The sequence below is a fragment of the Strigops habroptila genome, chromosome 1, assembly GCF_004027225.2.
Source record: "Strigops habroptila isolate Jane chromosome 1, bStrHab1.2.pri, whole genome shotgun sequence".
Lineage (NCBI taxonomy): Eukaryota > Metazoa > Chordata > Aves > Psittaciformes > Psittacidae > Strigops > Strigops habroptila.
This window is the reverse complement of record NC_044277.2, coordinates 119,671,306-119,689,173: the sequence shown is the minus strand read 5'-3', so window position 1 is coordinate 119,689,173 and position 17,868 is coordinate 119,671,306. Positions and strand designations below refer to the sequence as shown.

Sequence of the window (17,868 nt, the reverse complement as noted above, 5' to 3'; positions counted from 1 at the left end):
GTGAGGGGCGGTGAGGCCCCGGCCCAGGCCCTCCCGCGGAGGGGAGGGCGAGGAGTCCGTGGGTCGGAGGTCAGCGGCCGTTACAGGCCCCTCTCGTCACCTCGGTGCAGGGACCGGTGCGACCCCTCAGCGGAGATCCCGGTGAAGAGTCTTTCCTCTCGGTCGCTGCAAGGTGTGTGTGTGCAAGCGAGGGGAGAGCCCTTCCGAGGAGCAGCTGCCGGCTCAGCAGCTTCCCACCGGTGCCGGCAAGCCGGAGAATTAAGCGGTGGCGGCACAAGCCGCCGCTCCTCGGGGCTCTACCCGGTTAAAGGGCAGGTCAGATGGCCGGGGCGTGGGGCCGCTGGGCCTTGCGGGCCCCGACCAGCGGCTCCGCAGGGGCCGGGTGGGGGGCTTCGTGTCTGCAGTGCGGGAGGCATGGCCTCCGGTCAGCGCAGCCCGGCCACTGCTACAGGCGGATTATGTATGTGCTGTTCTGGACAGTAGGTTTGCTGTAAGCTTAAAAATACAGTTTAAAACACCTCACACACACACCCCTAGTTAGTAGTTGTTAGCATCTGAGAGGCAAATTAAAAAATGAATTAAGCTGCTTTATGCAGCTTAATCTTTCTTATTTTTTTCTTGAAACTTGGTGAGGAGAGGAAAACATCATGTTCCTGTAGAGTAAATAAAAAGTTTGGATAAATGTCAACTGATAAAGTTACAACTGCACTTAGGCGCGCTAACAGATACGCTGTTATTTGAGGATTTTAGGTTCCAAAGTGGTTTTATTTATTACTTTTTACTTCCCCAGCTAGTTGCAGATCCAGGGAATATATCAGCTCCTCGTTTTTAGATACTGTAAGTACCTTGCTAGGGTAGTCTAACTTTGCGTATGCAGCCGTACAGCAGGGTTTGTTCAAGGGATTAATATTGAATGGTAGCGTGAATACTTGTTAGTCACCATTTATTACGTGAGGCTCTTGCCAGGGTATGTAGTACCATTACTAGTCTGTGACTGTTGGATCAACCAAGAGACCTCTCAGGGTTTTCTCACAGGAATGACAGAAACGAGAGGAGGGCTAGATGAATTATTCTGCTGTGCTACTGTTTATGGGCCACAGACTGTGAATTTATCTTTGTACAGGTTATTTATGCGTTCCTAAACGCTTTGTTGAGGCAAGAAGCAATGCCTATTAATTAGTGCAGCTTACAAAAAAGATAAACAGTGCACGTCATGTAAGAAGGATTTGGAAGATTTATTGTCATTTAGAAAACTTCGATTATTTACACAATATGGCTCAAGTACTCTTAATCTGAAAAAAAAGTTACAGAGGTGCTTGTTGTATACAAGTAGAAAACTAGTATTTACATTATTGCTGCTTATACGTAATATGGTAATGAAAATATAAGGTACTTTTTTCCTTTGATTTTTCTGCAGTTTTGGTCATGGTCTTGCAATGTATTTCTGTTCCTTAACAGGTTTTTCTTCTCCAAAGATAAAGCCATGGCTGAAATGAGTGATAGCAACTTGGATAAAACAACCGCTCTTCAGCAAGCAATAGCTTCTTGTTGTGGAGCTATTATTACATCATTATTTGGTAAGGCAAACTATCAAGCTTGCCACAGGGAGAATCTTTGCAATACTGGTTACTCATCAGTATGAGTCAGCATGATGTCTGAGTTAAAAATATAGAGAGTTTCTATGTTTCCACTAATATGTTCAACCAGGATGTTTTTGCGGTTTTCTCATGGTTTTTTTGGTGGATAATTGAAATCTTTAACCATTTCTGAACATAAAAAAAATTTTTATGAACTTTTCATTGCTATGTCTTTTTTTTCTCTCTGTGTAGTAATTCATTGCTTGCTTTCTGCAAGACACAAAACTAATAATAAAAATTAATTTCCACATTTACTGCTGCTTAAAAATGGATTTTAAATAAGTCTTCTTTATAGCACATGACACAAATCCTGCAAGGCCAGCCCCCGTGAGATGTCCCCTTCGTGTTACTCCTTCAGTAGTAACATGAATTTATTCTGCTGGGATGTCTTAAGCTGTCAAAGCTTTTTATTGAGTTTTTTTGTTTGTTTATTTGTTTTTCCCTAAACGTTTCCTTTAAGGATAGCTTTTTGTTAGTCTTTTGAACTTCTGCATAGTCTGTGGAATTAATCTTTTACTTCATATTCAGTCGTCTCACTCAGGACCTCCTTCCCCATGCGTACCTAAGAAGGCATTGGTTAGATTCAGCACTTCATGTCCCTTGGAGTTATACGTCATATTTCAGTTAATTTTGTCTTAAGCTAGCCTTTGGTACTGACTTTTTACACAGATTATGCAGCAGGGAAATGTGCAATTTTCTAAGCATGAATTTTCCCCCACAAAATTTCTAAGTTTTTACAAAATACAATTGATCACAAAACTACAAATTCATAGTCTTTTTATTCTGTCTTTATACCATGTGTCCCATGATGTTAGGTATAGTAGTAAGCAAAGCTACATCAGACTTGTGGAATTCCCAAGATGGATCTCCATTGTGTGTATATCAGATTCTAGTACAGCATAAGGTGTTGGTATTTGAGACCTCAAGAAGTGTAGGAGATTGGCTTCTTTCTGAAATGGCACCTGGTGGTGATCCAGAATAGGTGTGAGTGGCTAAAATGCTGCTGGATGCCAAATTTTAAACAACTGAAATGAGCTGCAGGAGTCACATTTACATCCCTACATTTAGATACTGGCATGTAAGCCAAGTGTTCAACCTCTTGTTAGTCAACTGAGAGGCATCAGTAGAGAGTTAAGGTGTGACTCAGTTGTGTTGTAAAACAGGTCTCTTTTGTCCCTCTCGGGGGGGGGGGGGGGGGGGGGGGGGGGGGGAATAGTCGTAGAAGTTCATAATAAGGCATCTGTACACTTCCACATTTTCAGGGCATGCAGAGTGTTTCTAAATGACTTCTGTTTCATTTTAGTAACTCCTCTTGATGTCATCAAAACTCGACTGCAAGCGCAAAGTAACCCATTCTCCAAAGGTAAATAAATGTGTAGTGTGATGGAAGAGACAGTTTGCTTTTTCCTGTTTTATGTAGCTGATTGTTATTGTAATGCTGAGCTACAGAATGTTTTCATTTGTTTAGCAATAGTTACGTTTCTTTGTTCAGAGTAAGGGGGGGGGCTGAGGAAACAACACGGCAGCACACTGCAATTGCTAAAGAAGGAATGTGCCAGTGAACAGACGCAGTGGAAAAAAATCTAATAAATACATACCATTTTAAACAGGCTTTTTCCTGTCTGTCTTAGTGTATTCTTTGTAGCAGAAGGTACAACTATTACTGAATTGAGTTTAAATTTTAAAAAAGCTATCAATAAGTAACTATTTCATCAGAAGGCTTTTGTCATCACAATGCTGTATTAAAGTTATCTCCTTCAGAATCCAGAGAGTTAGAGTAGTAAGTCTTACCTAAGTCACTGGCCACTTGATAGAAGCAGCCAGAAAAAGTCAACAGATAAAGACATCGTGTGCTCAACGATATGCCAATGAGTTCTACTATTGAGTTGTAATTAATAGATGAGATTTGAAAGGAAAGGAGATAACTGGTGTTCCATGTGGTATGTGGAGATGAATATTTGCAGTTATACTTGCTATGAATCAGGAAAAATCTTGTGCTGTCTCTCCTGGAGGTTTTTTTTAAGTAAATTCTAAACCCTTGAAAAATCTGAAAATGTGAAGCTCAAAGTATGTTTTTGCAATGGCGATAGTATTTTATCAAACAGGTTCAAAGTACATGGTGTAGGAGAAATGAAAAAAGAGAGGGCGATCTAGTATAAATGCAGTCTAACCTGAGATGTAACACCGCCACTTGTAATGTGGATGCTGATTTAAAAATCTGAAAAATGTTCACATGGTTACGTACAATAGAAGCATTCTGGTCTTGTGCTGGTTTTAGTTTTCAGCAGATGGTAGTATAAAATAACATGTCGCCTGGAGCCTACGAGTGCAGTTTTGTTTAGCCTGGCACTCTGAGGAGTACATTTGTTCCCTCTTGCCTTTTACCTAATTTGTTGTCATTGACTTCCAAAGATTATTTTGTCCCTCCGTGTCTAACCAGAGGCAAATCTGTTTTACCATTATATCCAATTTCAAATTGCTGCTAAGAACAATCTTACAAGCATTAACTATGTTCTTATACACCATTTTATTAGGAAAGTGTTTTGTATACTCCAATGGCCTTATGGATCATATATGTGTTTGTGACAATGGGGACAGCAAAGCCTGGTATAAAAAACCTGGGCATTTCAAAGGGATGTTGGTAAGAACATTTTACATTTATATAAAGCCATAGATTGAAAACATTTTTAAGTAGCATTCTATAAAGTTACTGGCTTTTTTTCAAGTTGTAGTAGAATCTGTTCTCATTTGAGAGGGTGTCTGTGTGGTTACACTGTGTAATTTATATGGCGATTAAGGATATCTCCTACTTTCTACAAGAAAATACTTATTCCTTCCTTAAGATAAACAAGCCGGCAGCTGCACAGCTCTCCTCACAGGAGCTTGAGCTATATCACCAATAGTTGTTGCCTGCAGGTACTGATTTTCTGTACCTGCTTACAGCTCTTCTGTCCACAGAGCTACCAGTGTGCTGCTGAACTGACAGTGCAGATAGTGTTTTAAAGTTAAATTCGTGCGTCAAGTTCTGGACCCATTGTAACTTGTAGGACTTTACATTGAAACTTTGTAGGATTTTACCCGGACACCAGAAGCAGACCTGCTGTTGGACACCGATGCACCTTTATTAGTGAAGTTAATGTTTGACTTTGCCACGTGTCTCTCTTGTACATGTGATAAGAAATTTTAGAATTAAATTTCCAAGAAGAATGAAATGGTCATGCAGATTTCTTGAGCAGTTTTACAGTGTTACCTTTTTTAATTAATAATTTCATAAGTTTAAATTTTTCACTTAACATTACCATATAAATTTTTAGAAAGTTGCTTAGTTTTCTAATTGACATGATTTTGTGTCTATTTTTGCTGTGGTAAGATGATGCATAAAGAACAATGACTATCATATCCTTGATAAAAAAAACCCCAGTGCTGAACAATTGTGCAGTAAAGCAAATAGTAGTGGACATTGTAAGTTTCTGGTGATAGGACTGTACAAATATTTTGATGTATTTGCCCTTATAGTTAGTAAGGTATATAAATATGGGCATTTGTTACCTCTTTTCTCCAATCATTTTATCTATACCTTCCTGTATTGTAAATTGTTGAAGCTGGATTATAAACATATAAACTAACTAAACTAATTACAGAATATAGTTGGAAAACTTATAGACACCCTTAAGTGTCTTTTTGGTCAAATCATGTTAAGACCTTTTAGGGCTTCTTGACTCCCTCTCAAAGTTCCATTATTTCAAGTCAGGCTTGTTTTAATAAATCATGTCTTTGTTTTCCCCATGCAACTTTTTACTTCAGTGGATGTGTCCATCAGGGCTGTCTCCTCTGAAGCTCTTTGCCGTTTTCTTCCTGTTGAGTCCTTTTTATGCCTGTCAGGCTGTATGTTTTGAGGCCTTTTGATAATGTCTGGTCTTCAGCATATTCTGAGCCATCAAATCTCAACCTTTTTCCCCCAAATGCTTAAGAAAATAAGGTATCCTAATATTAGGGAGTTTGTCTTTTTCATGGTGATTTCAGTTGAATGATCTTCAAGGTTTAGTTCCTCTGCTGTCACTGGTCTGGGAACATAAGGGGCAGCTGTGATATTCATTGTTAAGCTACCAAATATATAGTATAGTGTAGATACATTGCACATACGTTGTCACGTTGTTGTAGAAAGCAAGTATTGAAGGATCATGGAGAGTTAATTGCTATTTCATGCCTAGAACTTTTGTTATGTGTTAAGAAAGTAGTTTATTATTTTGGGTATGTTTCCACATGTTGCTGCATGCTGTATTAGTTCTGAAAATCACTTATTCACAGGACTCTCAGTCATTGATAAAAACTTACTACTTTGGCCTTTTAAAGATGGAAGGAAATTCTTCATTTCAATCACACAAATATTTCTGTTCAGCTCAGAGGAACTGTGTCTGATTAAATATGGTAACTGGCCAAAGCAATTACAAAATGGGATCTTAAAATTATAAGCCATTTTAGAAATATGCTTTTTAATACATTAATTTTGTATTTTGGCTGCTAAAATGTATTACTGAATACGAAAGCTTGTAGCTAATTGTTGCTCTTCGCCGGTTGTAATTTTAGGATGCATTTGTGAAAATTACACAAAGAGAGGGAGTTAAATCACTGTGGAGTGGACTTCCCCCAACACTGTAAGTTGAATGTTCTTTTTTTGGTAACATCTTATGAATTATTGTTAAAAAAAAAAAAAGTAATTATTTAGACAAATTAGTATGTTTCTTTCGAAGTGATGTTAAAAATTTGGTAAATTCAGAAGTTACAGATAATGATGTTAATCAGTTTGATCAGAAACATCTAGAGACAGAAGAATTTTGCCCAATCTTGAGATTTCTCCTTGTAACTTCTTAGATACATTCTCAGTGGTTAAGCAGGAACATCAGGCTTTTCATTCTTCCTTTTAGAGGTGGTATACTTAATGTAACCATCCCCTTGAGCATCATCGAATCATAGGATTGAACATGATTGTTAGAGAATGCTAGTTTTTGATACCTATTTGCTGCCCTAAATTGTTTCTAATGACTTGCTATCAGCAACACAGCTCTTTCCACAGACACTCATTCCACTTTTTTTTTTTTTAACGTCTAACTAGAATCTTCTTTCTTTGTCATGAAAAACGGATTGTTCATTTTCTCTCTACAAGAGTAATTTACATATTTGAACACTTTTATCAGATCTCTTCCTGGAATTCTCTTTTCCTTATTTAAGCAAGATGTCCATACAAGATGGTTGGCTTTATCTCCTGCTTTCCTTCTATTAATTTAGATTCCCTTTCTTATTTTTTAGAATAATGGCACTCCCTACCACAGTAATCTATTTTACCTGCTATGACCAACTGAGTGAAGCTTTGAAATCTAGACTAGGAAAGGATGATGAGCACATTCCAATTCTTGCAGGTTCCTTAAGCAGATGTAAGTTGCCATCTGTTTAAAGAGAAAACTGAAATAAAATACCTATATGTTGTTTTCTTGGGTTTGTTTTTCAAGCAAATTTGTGTGGCTTTAAAAGAGGGATAATATTACATGCAACCGGGCATAAGAAGGAGTACTGTAATTACTCAGTATTTCTTGGGCAACATAACCCTCTAATCTGGAGTAACGTGATTTAGTTTTGCTGTTACACTTCCACAACATTTGTAATTTGTTCAGAATTTTGTATTTCTAGGGTTTTACGAAGGACAGTTTAATTCTATTCTGTTCTGAATCTAATAATAAACAGCATTATTTTCTATAATGGAAGCTACATAGGTAATTACATGGGAAGTGAAAATTGGACTTGTACTGGGTTTATTGCTGTATGATGTAAGGGGAATGAATTTCTATTTATATTTTCTTACTTTGGTTTATCTTTTTGCTCATATTTTTGTACAGAAGTAGCTCAAGTCTTATGTTTTGGGGCTTTCTTAGAAGACTCTTAAGGATGTAGTTCTGTATTCTACTTGTGAAAATACAAGGGGGACTGGAAGACTAGTGGAAAAAGAATTGTTATTTTGTGGTTATTCTTATTAGGCAGCTCCAGATTTCATATTCACATGTCAAGGAAAACCTTATCCCAGCAATAGGAGGAAAGTGTTCGGATCTAGTAAAATCGGTGAAGTCTGTCATATGTGTCATGGGAGCTTGTTAGTGAGTGGTGACTCACTGATCTTTCCACTAGATGCAGGAGGGTTACTTATCAGATACAGATTGCCAGGTAAATATTCTTGATAGTTTAAAATAAGAATGGCAAATATCATAGAATCAACTAGGTTGGAAAAGACCTTCAAGGTCATCAAATCCAATCATTACCCCAGGACTGCCAAGACCATCACTAAACCATATCACTGAAGGCCTCATCTACATGGTTTTTGAGCACTTTCACTTAGAGCCGTTACCTCTTGTCCTATTGCTTGTTACTTGGGAGAAGTTGCTTAGAAATTGCTAAGAAGATGCTTAGAAATCAATAAAAACTTAATCTCTAGCCGTCATTTTTGTCCTTAACAAAAGAAACAAAAAAAACCCAAAACAAAGCTCACCTTTCTTCAAGTTGCACTTAAAAATGGCAATTATTGGAAATTACTTTTTATGAGTACTTGAAATTTTCAACCTCTTTATGTAATAAATCTGAAAATGACGATTCTTAACATGTGACATGGATTACAATATGCCAGTATTGAAAAAAGGTAGGTAGCTTGTCTGTCCAGAAAGTTCAGGTACTCTGAATAGATATGGTATTCTTATCTGGAAAGGAAACTTATTTGGGGAATTATTTCAAGGAAAATGAGAGAGTTGAATCAAATCTATAAAGCAAGGTAAGACCTGACTTTTATGTTCCAAAAATATTACTAGTAAATGTTGATTTAGAAAAAAAAGAAAAGCCCACCTTTTTCTCATTTGCAGTTGGTTCAGTTACCATTGTGAGCCCTCTGGAGCTGATCAGAACTAGAATGCAGTATCGCAAGTTCTCCTACAAGCAACTGTACCTGTGTGTCAGTAGTAAAGTGGCTTCAGACGGATGGCTTTCCCTGTGGAGGGGCTGGAGTTCTACTGTTCTGAGAGATGTACCTTTCTCAGGTTGGGTTTATTTTCCATGCAAGTTTGTGTTATGTCAGAAGATATGTTTACACATAACTCTTTTAGACTTTTACTGTGGTTTTAGGTGACTTTAATGGTTAGCTTTAAGAATGACTGAGATTTACTTGTTCTCTTTTGAGTGTTTTTATTTATAAATTATTTGAGGACCTGATTTTTTTTCCCCCCATTTTGTTTGTGGATACCAGCTAGGGCTCACTGTAACATTCCCCTTCTCTGTACTTAGACTGTTTCTTCTCATCTTTGGCTTACACAATGACTGTTTTTGAAGACTTCCAGTAGGAAATTTTCTCTCTGACAGGTATAGTGGCTATTTCCTTATGGGGAAGCATTCTGTACCTAAGTGTTCTTATGCTTAATTTTGAACACATGTACAAAGAGACAGTGACACAGTAGTGTTATCAGGATATATTTTTAGTAAGATGAGTTAGTTTGTATAACTGCTCCAAAACCCATGAAACCAGAGCATCACTCATTAGCAAAGCTCCAGAGCTGAAAGTCTAGAAGCAGAAAAGGCTGATACAGAGCACTGCTAGTCCTAGGGCTACACTTCACAATAACTGGGACAGAAAAGATCATGTATTTTCCCTTTTTGTCACAGCTCTGCTATGAGGAGACTGCGACAAGACTTATTAATGCCAGTGGTGAAAGCCTCTGTCTCTTTGAGGCTCGTTTTTGTCAGAGCACTTGTGGATCATCAGGCATCAGTTGCCCTTGAAACAGTTTTGGCCGTTTGGATAGTACCAGGAATAACACATTTGAACACCTTGTGTTGCCTGAGAAAAATTCTTCAAACCTATTGTTGGAGGCAGAGAGTCCTTGAAGTATTTGACCTGCTGTCTTTGGTCTCCTAATTAATTCTTAAGATAATCTGACATCTAATCTAATTTATGGTTCTGAACAGTCTAGTGGACCATTCATTGGTTTGGACTCTTATGGTATTTGAGCACATTTAGATGTGTACCTAGAGTAAATTTTAATTTGGCTGTGAACCAAACCAGTGCATGGTAGGTGGAGATGATTGGGATATTTAATGAAAAACTGAACTTGGTAGTTGAGTTAACAGAACTAAATTATTTCAGCTGTTTTCTTTTCAGAATGAGTAATACTTTGTTTTCTTTCACTTTGCAGCTGGTAGGTGTTTGAAGATTGTGGTTGGACTGTATCTCCTGCTTAGGGATCCTGTCTTTTAATGGGGCTTAATTTAGCCTTCTGTGATAGGGAAGGCTTCTGAACCTAAGGCAGCATGGTTTCTCTAAGGCTAAAGATAACTGTCAGGATTCATCTGAACCTTTTGTCGAAAGTGCTTCCTGTTGAATATTCATTTTTTAATTTGCTTAATTCTTCTCTGCCAATTGCATCTTAGGTTGTTCTGTTAAGCTTATAAGGGAACTCTGAAGTTCTTCATCGAAGTCCTGTTGTCTGATTTCAAGTAGAAACTCTTGTTCTCTTACTGAGCTTCATCTGTAGCAATGTGGCAGGAGCTAGTGATCTTCCTTCCCTCTGCTGCTTATAACAGTGGGAAGATCAGAGCACTGTGAGGGAGTGCCCAAAAAAGAGGGCACTAAGGTGATGTGTGTCTGTTCTCAGCCCTTTTCATTCTTTCATCCATGCCTGCTGTTGCTCCACTGGTCCAAAACATGCTCATAGATTTGAAGTTAGTCTCGCACTATTCACTTCGCAGCCAGTGGGCACTTGTCTGTGCCCAGTACTTTCATAGGCATCATGGAGTGCTGGAAGGGTAAAGGCACAGGTTAACCTGAAGCTACTGCCTTACAGGTTTAGCTCCATTGTTGAAGAGCCAGAAGTGAGCAGCCGATTAGATGCATGAGTAAAGGAAAATGTATTAAAAAAAAAAAAAGCCACAAAACTCAGAGGATATAAAGCTAAGGGTGTTTAATGCTGCTTAATGCCTTTCCCAAACGCGTTTTCTGGTAATTTTTTCCTTATAAATACTCCCTGTGCAGTTAAGATATGCTCCCTCAATACCTTTTATCTTTGCTCTTCAGTTTGAATGATGCCCCAACAGCATCATGGTTTCTGGTATTCTTACAGCACAGCCTGCACCTTCGCTGCAGTTAAATTAGCTCTTTCAAGAGGGATTAAAATCAGTGTAACAATTGGTACTGACAAAGCAGCTCCTCTGCGAAAACAGTCGAGCAGCACAGCACCGCTCAAGCAGCACAGAGCAATTAAAATCCCACTGTGTTACTAGCCCGAGTGTGAATGGTGTGCTCCAAGCATGTTCCTTGGGAGGCCACCTAGACTGAATAAAACTGAAGCTGTGAATGTTTATAAGCACAAGAACTGGGTTAACAATAATACTTCAGTCATTCTTCAAGCAGTGATGCGGAGGACATAAATGTAAAAAGTACACAGGGAAATGAGTCTTGCAGGTGCTGAAGCAAAGTTTTTTTTTTTTAGGCCATTTATGTTAAGTTAGGGTTTCATACATTTCAGTAGTAGGTTTTCATCATATTATACGAGTAAGTTTGGAATATGGAGATAAGAGGAACAAGGCGGTCTGTCCATGGATCATCACAGAAACACTTTTATTTTGCTTTCAGCTCTTGTTTCTTTTTGCTCCTGTTGCCACAATAGAATTCTTTTATCTGTATTTGATAAAATAATTTATTTCTTTGACATACAAATGTGTTGTAATGCAGGTTTGTCTTTTTATAACCATAGCAATGTACTGGTATAATTATGAACATTTCAAGAAGATCCTTTGCAAGGAACTTGGTGCACATGAACCAACATTTTTCATTGCTTTTGTGTCGGGAGCAGCATCTGGCTCTGTAAGTATGTATTTTTATTCCTAGTAGTACTCTTTATCACTAATAATCTATTTAAAAGAGGTATGATTTTACTTGGTTCTCACAGAAATGTTGGTTGTTTTGGGGTGCATGTACTTTAAACACACATACCTGGCATTCAAGCTGATAAGGTATATCTGAATAAATTACAGTGTTCTGAAATACAAGACTTTTAATTATGTGAGACACTTGGAATATCAAATCTAGTTTTAAGTTGTGTGCACTTTAATGTGTAAAAAATTAATTGAATGTTAATTGTGCTCTAAGGTTAAAACTGCTTTATTTTCCTGATAGATTGCATCTGTCATAACTCTGCCATTTGACGTAGTGAAAACCCATAGGCAGACTGAACTTTGGGAGTGCGAGACCTTAAAAAGTAAGTTGCTGGTAAGGACAAAAAAACCCCTAATGTTTGGAAAAATAGAATGTAGTGTTCTGGCATATAGACTTTTGGTAGGAATTTTAAATATTTGTCTTTTCCTCTAAAGTTTTATCTAAAAACTCAATCACTGACATCTTTTCTACTCTAAATTTCATAAGACGTTTTTACCTTCTAGGATAAATACAGTATTTCAGTGATGGCATGGAGGAGTGAAAAGGTGTGAGTTCAGTACTGTTTAGGTTAATAAGACGATATAAAATATAAACAAAAACTTCAGAGCTATTACATTTAAGCAGCCCAATTGCAAATTGAAGATCTCCCTGCTCATTGCAGGCAGGTTGGACTACATGACATTTTAAAGGTCCCTTCCAAGCCAAATGATTGTATGATTTAAGTAAGTTATATTTAAATAGGCAAAAATTTAATTTTCTATAAAACATTCAGGTGAACTTACATTTAGACTCAGTTTACCATAAAGGCAAGTTCTTGTTTAAATGTCTGACCTGTGATGAGCTTTTAGCTGCATGTATAGCGTGACATGGAGAGGGACTGGCTCATTTGAAAGCTAGGTGACTTTTTTCAACTATATCAGTACTCTAGTAAAGAGTGTTGTCTCTGCTCATGTATCTTACTCCAGGTGTTGCTACAGGTTTTTCCATGTCATGATATTTTAAGTATTTTATGAATTTGCATATTTTGTGAATTTAACATCCTATATAAATAGTATGGATAAAATTAACATAAAGTTAATCAAATCTAATAATTACATCTGTGACTGTCTCTGATTTCTAAAAATATTCTTTTATGTCATTGTATATATTACTTAATTCACTGTTTTCTTGTACTGGATTGAGTTCCACAGAGGGACAGTACATCGACCTGGGCAGTTATGAGGAAAATTGTCGCTAAAAATGGGATTACTGGATTATTTGCTGGTAAATCTTTTCATATCTCTAAACCAATTCAGAAGAGGGAGAAAGTTTTTAAGTCATTAACAAGTTGTTATAGCTGTTAACATGCATAAATTATGCAATATTTCCATCTCTGTGAACACTGTGAGTTATGGAATAGTTTGCATATGTAAAGCAACAGACATGTATATATCCAGAGAGAATTTTGGCAATCTCTTTGCAAGTTACTAAGATACAGCTGTCCAAGATGGACATGATTTATGTAAAAAATAAAGGGACTGGGATTAACAAATAGAGCTGTATTGGCAGTGAAAAGTGGTGGGAAAAGGTTCAGTTCAGGAAATAGGCTTTTTCAAGTTTAAGCAAGCTGTTTCAGAAGGAATTGGTAAAAAGGAAATGTAATGGATTGTAGGTTTGGAAGCTGCAGTATGGAGGTGTTTCTAGACTGAGAAAGTTTCTTAAATGCAGTTTTTAGTCCAGTGCTAAAAATATCAAAGCCGTCAGTACCATTGCATTTACCCACCTGGATTTAGGAATAGCCATCCTAATTTTTGTTCTTCGTCTCATACTAATTTCTGTACTCAACTTTTTTTGGTTCTTTCTGTCTCAGAGTTTAAGCTTCAGTGGTATTTTTCTGTTTGTCTTTGAAGAAGATGCATTATTGAGAACTCAAGAAGTCTGGGAATGGAATAGAGTAGAAGTAGAATTCACATAATAAAATACTGTTACTGGCCCGTGGAATACTTGGCCTAGGGTAGATTCCCTCCGTCTATGATGCAGTGTAACTCCTTGATGTGTTTAATCTTTCTTCTCACACAGGCTGTCTTAAAGACTTGTCTTATTAGAGTTTCCGATAGCTTTGGCAAAGACCACTTTTTAGTCCTGGACTATGTGCAGTAGTTCTTTCTACTGCTGACCAGCACAGATGTATCCCTGACAACCATAAGATACCTTGGCCATTTAACCCCTCATAGAACAGAAAAGAACCCTCCAGGAATACCTTCTGGTGTCTTTTTCAAATCCTGGCAACTCTCTGAAAGCAACTCTCTCAGCCCTACCTCATCATATGACCTAATGCTTGGTACTAACTCAAAACCTCCAGCCGCGAAGCTGGCCATTTTCCTGAGAAGTCCAACAGGGAATTCTGTTCCTCCTTATTTTCATCATTATGGCTCAATTGTATCATGACTCCTGGCAGCAAGGAGTGATTATAATGGTTCCTGACACCTCAGGAGGCTTATGAGTGTTTTTTCTACTTCATAATGAAGCTGCCCTGGGCAGAACAGGGACTCTCTGAGCCAGCAAGTGTGACATGAGAGGCAAGAAAAATGACATTGCAGTGCTGGAGCAAAAGCCCCTCACCGTTACCTCATCCTGAAACTGAGAGTTTCTTTTAATTCTTAACATCGTTCAGGGAATGTTCTGCTTCTGTAGTCACAAAAGAAGTTTGACTCCCTTCTGAAGTAATCACCAGTCATTTCAGTAGTTCACGGTGCATTAGACACATCCCAGAATATTCTCTTGGAGAACAACATGGGAAATTTTTTACAGATTTGTAGATATTTGGCAGCAACTATAATGGATCCTGCTAGGCGTCTGTCACAGGTTTCTACTTGGCATGCTCTGACAAGCAAAACAGGAAGAAATGATTGGGTTTCCCAGAAAGTGGAGTTCTTGTATTCTCATCCATTGTGTCCTCAGTAGCCACAGAAGGCAACTTGTGTTTCTAGTTGCCAATTGGTAACTAAAACCAAAAGCATTTTTATAGTTTAGCTATATGCTGCTCTCCCCACCGTGTGTACCTGGATATGGAGAGAGGCAGTCTGGGACTGCTGCTGCATGTGACAGAACTGAGAGAATAAGTTTCCAGCCTCGTGTGACAGTGCAAATGAATGTTCACAGTGTGAAGGTTCAAGCTGATTAGGCATCCTCAGGAATTCTAATTACTGGTTCATATCTTTTTGTGAAAAACTACTATCATTCATCAAACAAAGCAAATCTTTACCTGGGGTGAAACTTTGCCTTTATTGAATACATACATTCAGGTAGTTCTTTCAATGATTTACTAGCCCAAGTATCACCAGGCTAAGACCCAGTATCACTTTTTAACTAGACTGGTCTTCGAGTGTTTTGCTTTCAGGTATCTTTCTGTGTGTGGCAACTGGTGATTAAAACTTCAACCTTGAATGTATATAAAATGCTCATAGTCACAAAGTGCTCTTGGCTGCCTGTGCGGCCACCTCAGGATGCTCATCTCCCTAAGCTTCCCTACTTCCCTGGTACTTGTCACTGAGCTGCCCCCCCAGACCCTTCTCTCAGGCTGTAGGGTTCCTGTGTCTTTCTGTCTTCAGCAACTCCAGCTGATAGGTGGGGCAGTTGGCCTGTGCTGTTGAATGGCTGAGGCAATACTGTGTTGCCAGCACAGAACTCCTCTGTAATGCAAACGCGTTGTCGTGCGTGACTCCAGCAGTCTGAGGAGGAAATTACAAGCTACTGAGATTAAAATTATAGTGAGATAAAAGCCTGTAGTAATTCATAATTAAATGAACAACTGCAAGAGACGTTCCAAAGCCAGGATACTTACAGTCTTGACAGCACTGCATCAGTTCCTTGGGAGTCCGTGTGTGAATGGCTACACAGTTGGATGAAGACTTGCAAGGCTTGTGTTTGCTGAAAGAGATGAAATTGCTGTACTTGCTGTACAGTGATGCCGTAGCTGGGTAATAGGATTTGCATATTTTGGAGCACTGATGCCAGCAGAGTGCAAGACACCACACGATATTGGTATTATTAGACATTTTGGGTAGAATTTAGTTCACAGGTTGTTACCTACATTTAGGTATTGACACCTGAGTATCTGAGTGTAGAGATGTTCTTTTGATCAGCCACTATCCTGGTTCTGTTGCCTACACATAGGCAAGGTGACTGGGGGTATTTTGCCTGGCTTCTGGCTACTCTTCCAAAAGAACACAAGTTTTCCATAGGTCATGCATCATCTGTGCTAGCTATGTGCAGATGTCTTTGCATTCCAAGTGGAAGTAGATTGCTGTGTGTAGACATGTGGATTCAGCCTTATTTTCCCACCTCTAGGTGAACTTTCTAAACTCCACTGACAAGATCACAGTTGAGTGCAGTGGGAAACAGTTGATGCCCACATTCTATTGTTTATCCCTGTGACCAGGATTCTTCCATTTTAGTAGAGGTGCTGTAGGTCTTAAGAGATAGTAGCAGGGGAATCACACTTTTTACTTAGCAGTTGGCTTGAAGGGTTGAGCCACTGCCTACAGCAGAGGGTACAGCCCAGCACAGTACTTGAGCCCTTTCCTCTCCTGACTTTATCCATTTCAGGGTTCAGGGCTTCCTGAACCTCTTGTCCCACCTGAGTGGTCACAATCCTCTGCTTGTCCCATGGGAGCAGCAGGTTTGCAGTGACATGTAGAGGAGGGGGCACACAGTCTGCCCCCCCAGCCATCTCAGCTGCACTGGAGCAAGTCAAGGGGCTCTACCTCCCTGGAGACACAGAGGCCGCAGAGGTACAGTGGACTTGGAGCTGGTGAAGGGCCTGGAGCACAAGTCTGATGAGGAACAGCTGAGGGAACTGGGGTTGTTTAACCTGGAGAAGGCTCGGGAGGACTTTATCGCTCTCTACAACTACCTGAAAGGAGGATGGAGAGAGGAGGTGGCTGGTCTCTTTTCCCAAGTAACAAGTGATAGGACAAGAGGTAACAGCCTCAAGCTGTGCCAGAGGACATTTAGATTGGATATTAGGAACCATTTCTTCACCAAGAGGGTGATCAGGCATTGGAACAGGCTGCCCAGGGCAGTGGTGGAGTCACTGTCCCTGGAAGTGTTCAAAAACCGTGTAGATGAGGCCCTCAGTGATACGGCTTAGTGGTGGACTTGGCAGTGCTGAGGTAATGGTTGGAGTTGATGATCTTAAAGGTCTTTTCCAACCTAGCTGATTCTGATTCTGTAAGGTTAGTACCATGGCAATACCTACAGTATTTTGAGGACTGTGAACAGGTAGCATCCCAGTTCTACTATGACATGTTACGGTATTGGTATATTGTGACCACTAAATGGTACTACAGCTCTTCAATCTGAAAACAAAGACAGTGAATGCTTTCCTTTTCTTTTCTGGGCAGGTATTATTCCACGGCTGTTTAAAGTTGCTCCTGCATGTGCCATAATGATCAGCACATATGAATACGGAAAGTCTTTCTTTTCTCATTTAAATGGAAAGATGAGCCAACATCCTTAGTTCTACTTCATCTGATTGAATCTGAATCGGTGAAGGCATTTCCTAGAACTCCCAGTGAATTTCTGCCATTACATTTGGTAACTAATACAACTTCATTTTTAACACAAAGGATAAATTCACTTTTTAAGACTAAGAAAGTAATCATGACAACCTATCAGTGAAGACTTAGTGACTTGTCTTGACACTAGAAAGAAAGAAATGAGAAGGAAAAATAGGTGCCAAGTGTTCTTCAGTGATGGTTAAAAGGAGGCTGGACAGAATAATGAGGAATAACAACTGCCACTGTGTTAATTTTCAGTCCAACTAAAAATTTTTGTTGGGTATTTAAAATGAGGTTTAGAAAATTGTATGATATGATTATTCCTCCATAAGGAGGTTGATACAGAATGAATTCAATAAATGTTTATTTATTTTGCTTAATTGATGTATAATTCTCTGCATGTTTGTTATTTGCAGCTCTGTATTTTGTGTAAATGTGTATTACAGAATATCCCTCTGCTTCCTCTCAGGAATATTTAAAATGAAAGATGCCTTAGGTCAAACTGGAAGCACACTGCTCCTTAGAAACCCTTGAGAGGATGGTGAATACGTTGGTAGGTGCCGCAGTGGCTTTTTAGCTTAAGGTATTACTCTTAAGAACTGGAAGCTCACATGGACACTGGAGACAAGTGCCTGTCTGGAAGCACATGCCCGTGCATGGCTTTGGGAGGTCACAGTGCTCCACGGCAGGGCCAGGCTCTGTGCCAGGAAGCATCCCTCACCCCCTGCTT

General features: G+C 39.0%; 1 protein-coding gene across 6 annotated transcripts; it reads left to right on the top strand.

Moving 5' to 3' along the window:
* The first annotated feature begins 3 nt into the window (after positions 1–3).
* Positions 4–17,522, top strand: SLC25A40 (solute carrier family 25 member 40). Of its 6 annotated transcripts, none has more exons than XM_030497136.1 (11): positions 4–172; positions 1,459–1,577; positions 2,941–3,000; positions 4,172–4,278; positions 6,225–6,292; positions 6,945–7,069; positions 8,537–8,710; positions 11,417–11,526; positions 11,839–11,931; positions 12,789–12,861; positions 16,983–17,522. In XM_030497136.1, the coding sequence occupies exons 2-11, from the start codon at positions 1,484–1,486 to the stop codon at positions 17,096–17,098; spliced, it is 1,020 nt and encodes a 339-aa protein (XP_030352996.1). In that variant the 5' UTR covers positions 4–172; positions 1,459–1,483; the 3' UTR covers positions 17,099–17,522. The 6 variants fall into 6 exon arrangements, with proteins under 6 accessions (XP_030352996.1, XP_030353041.1, XP_030353023.1 ...); XM_030497181.1 differs by having other exon boundaries at positions 8–172; positions 11,839–11,920; XM_030497163.1 differs by having other exon boundaries at positions 8–172; positions 11,839–11,920; positions 12,774–12,861.
* The last annotated feature ends 346 nt before the right edge of the window (positions 17,523–17,868 follow it).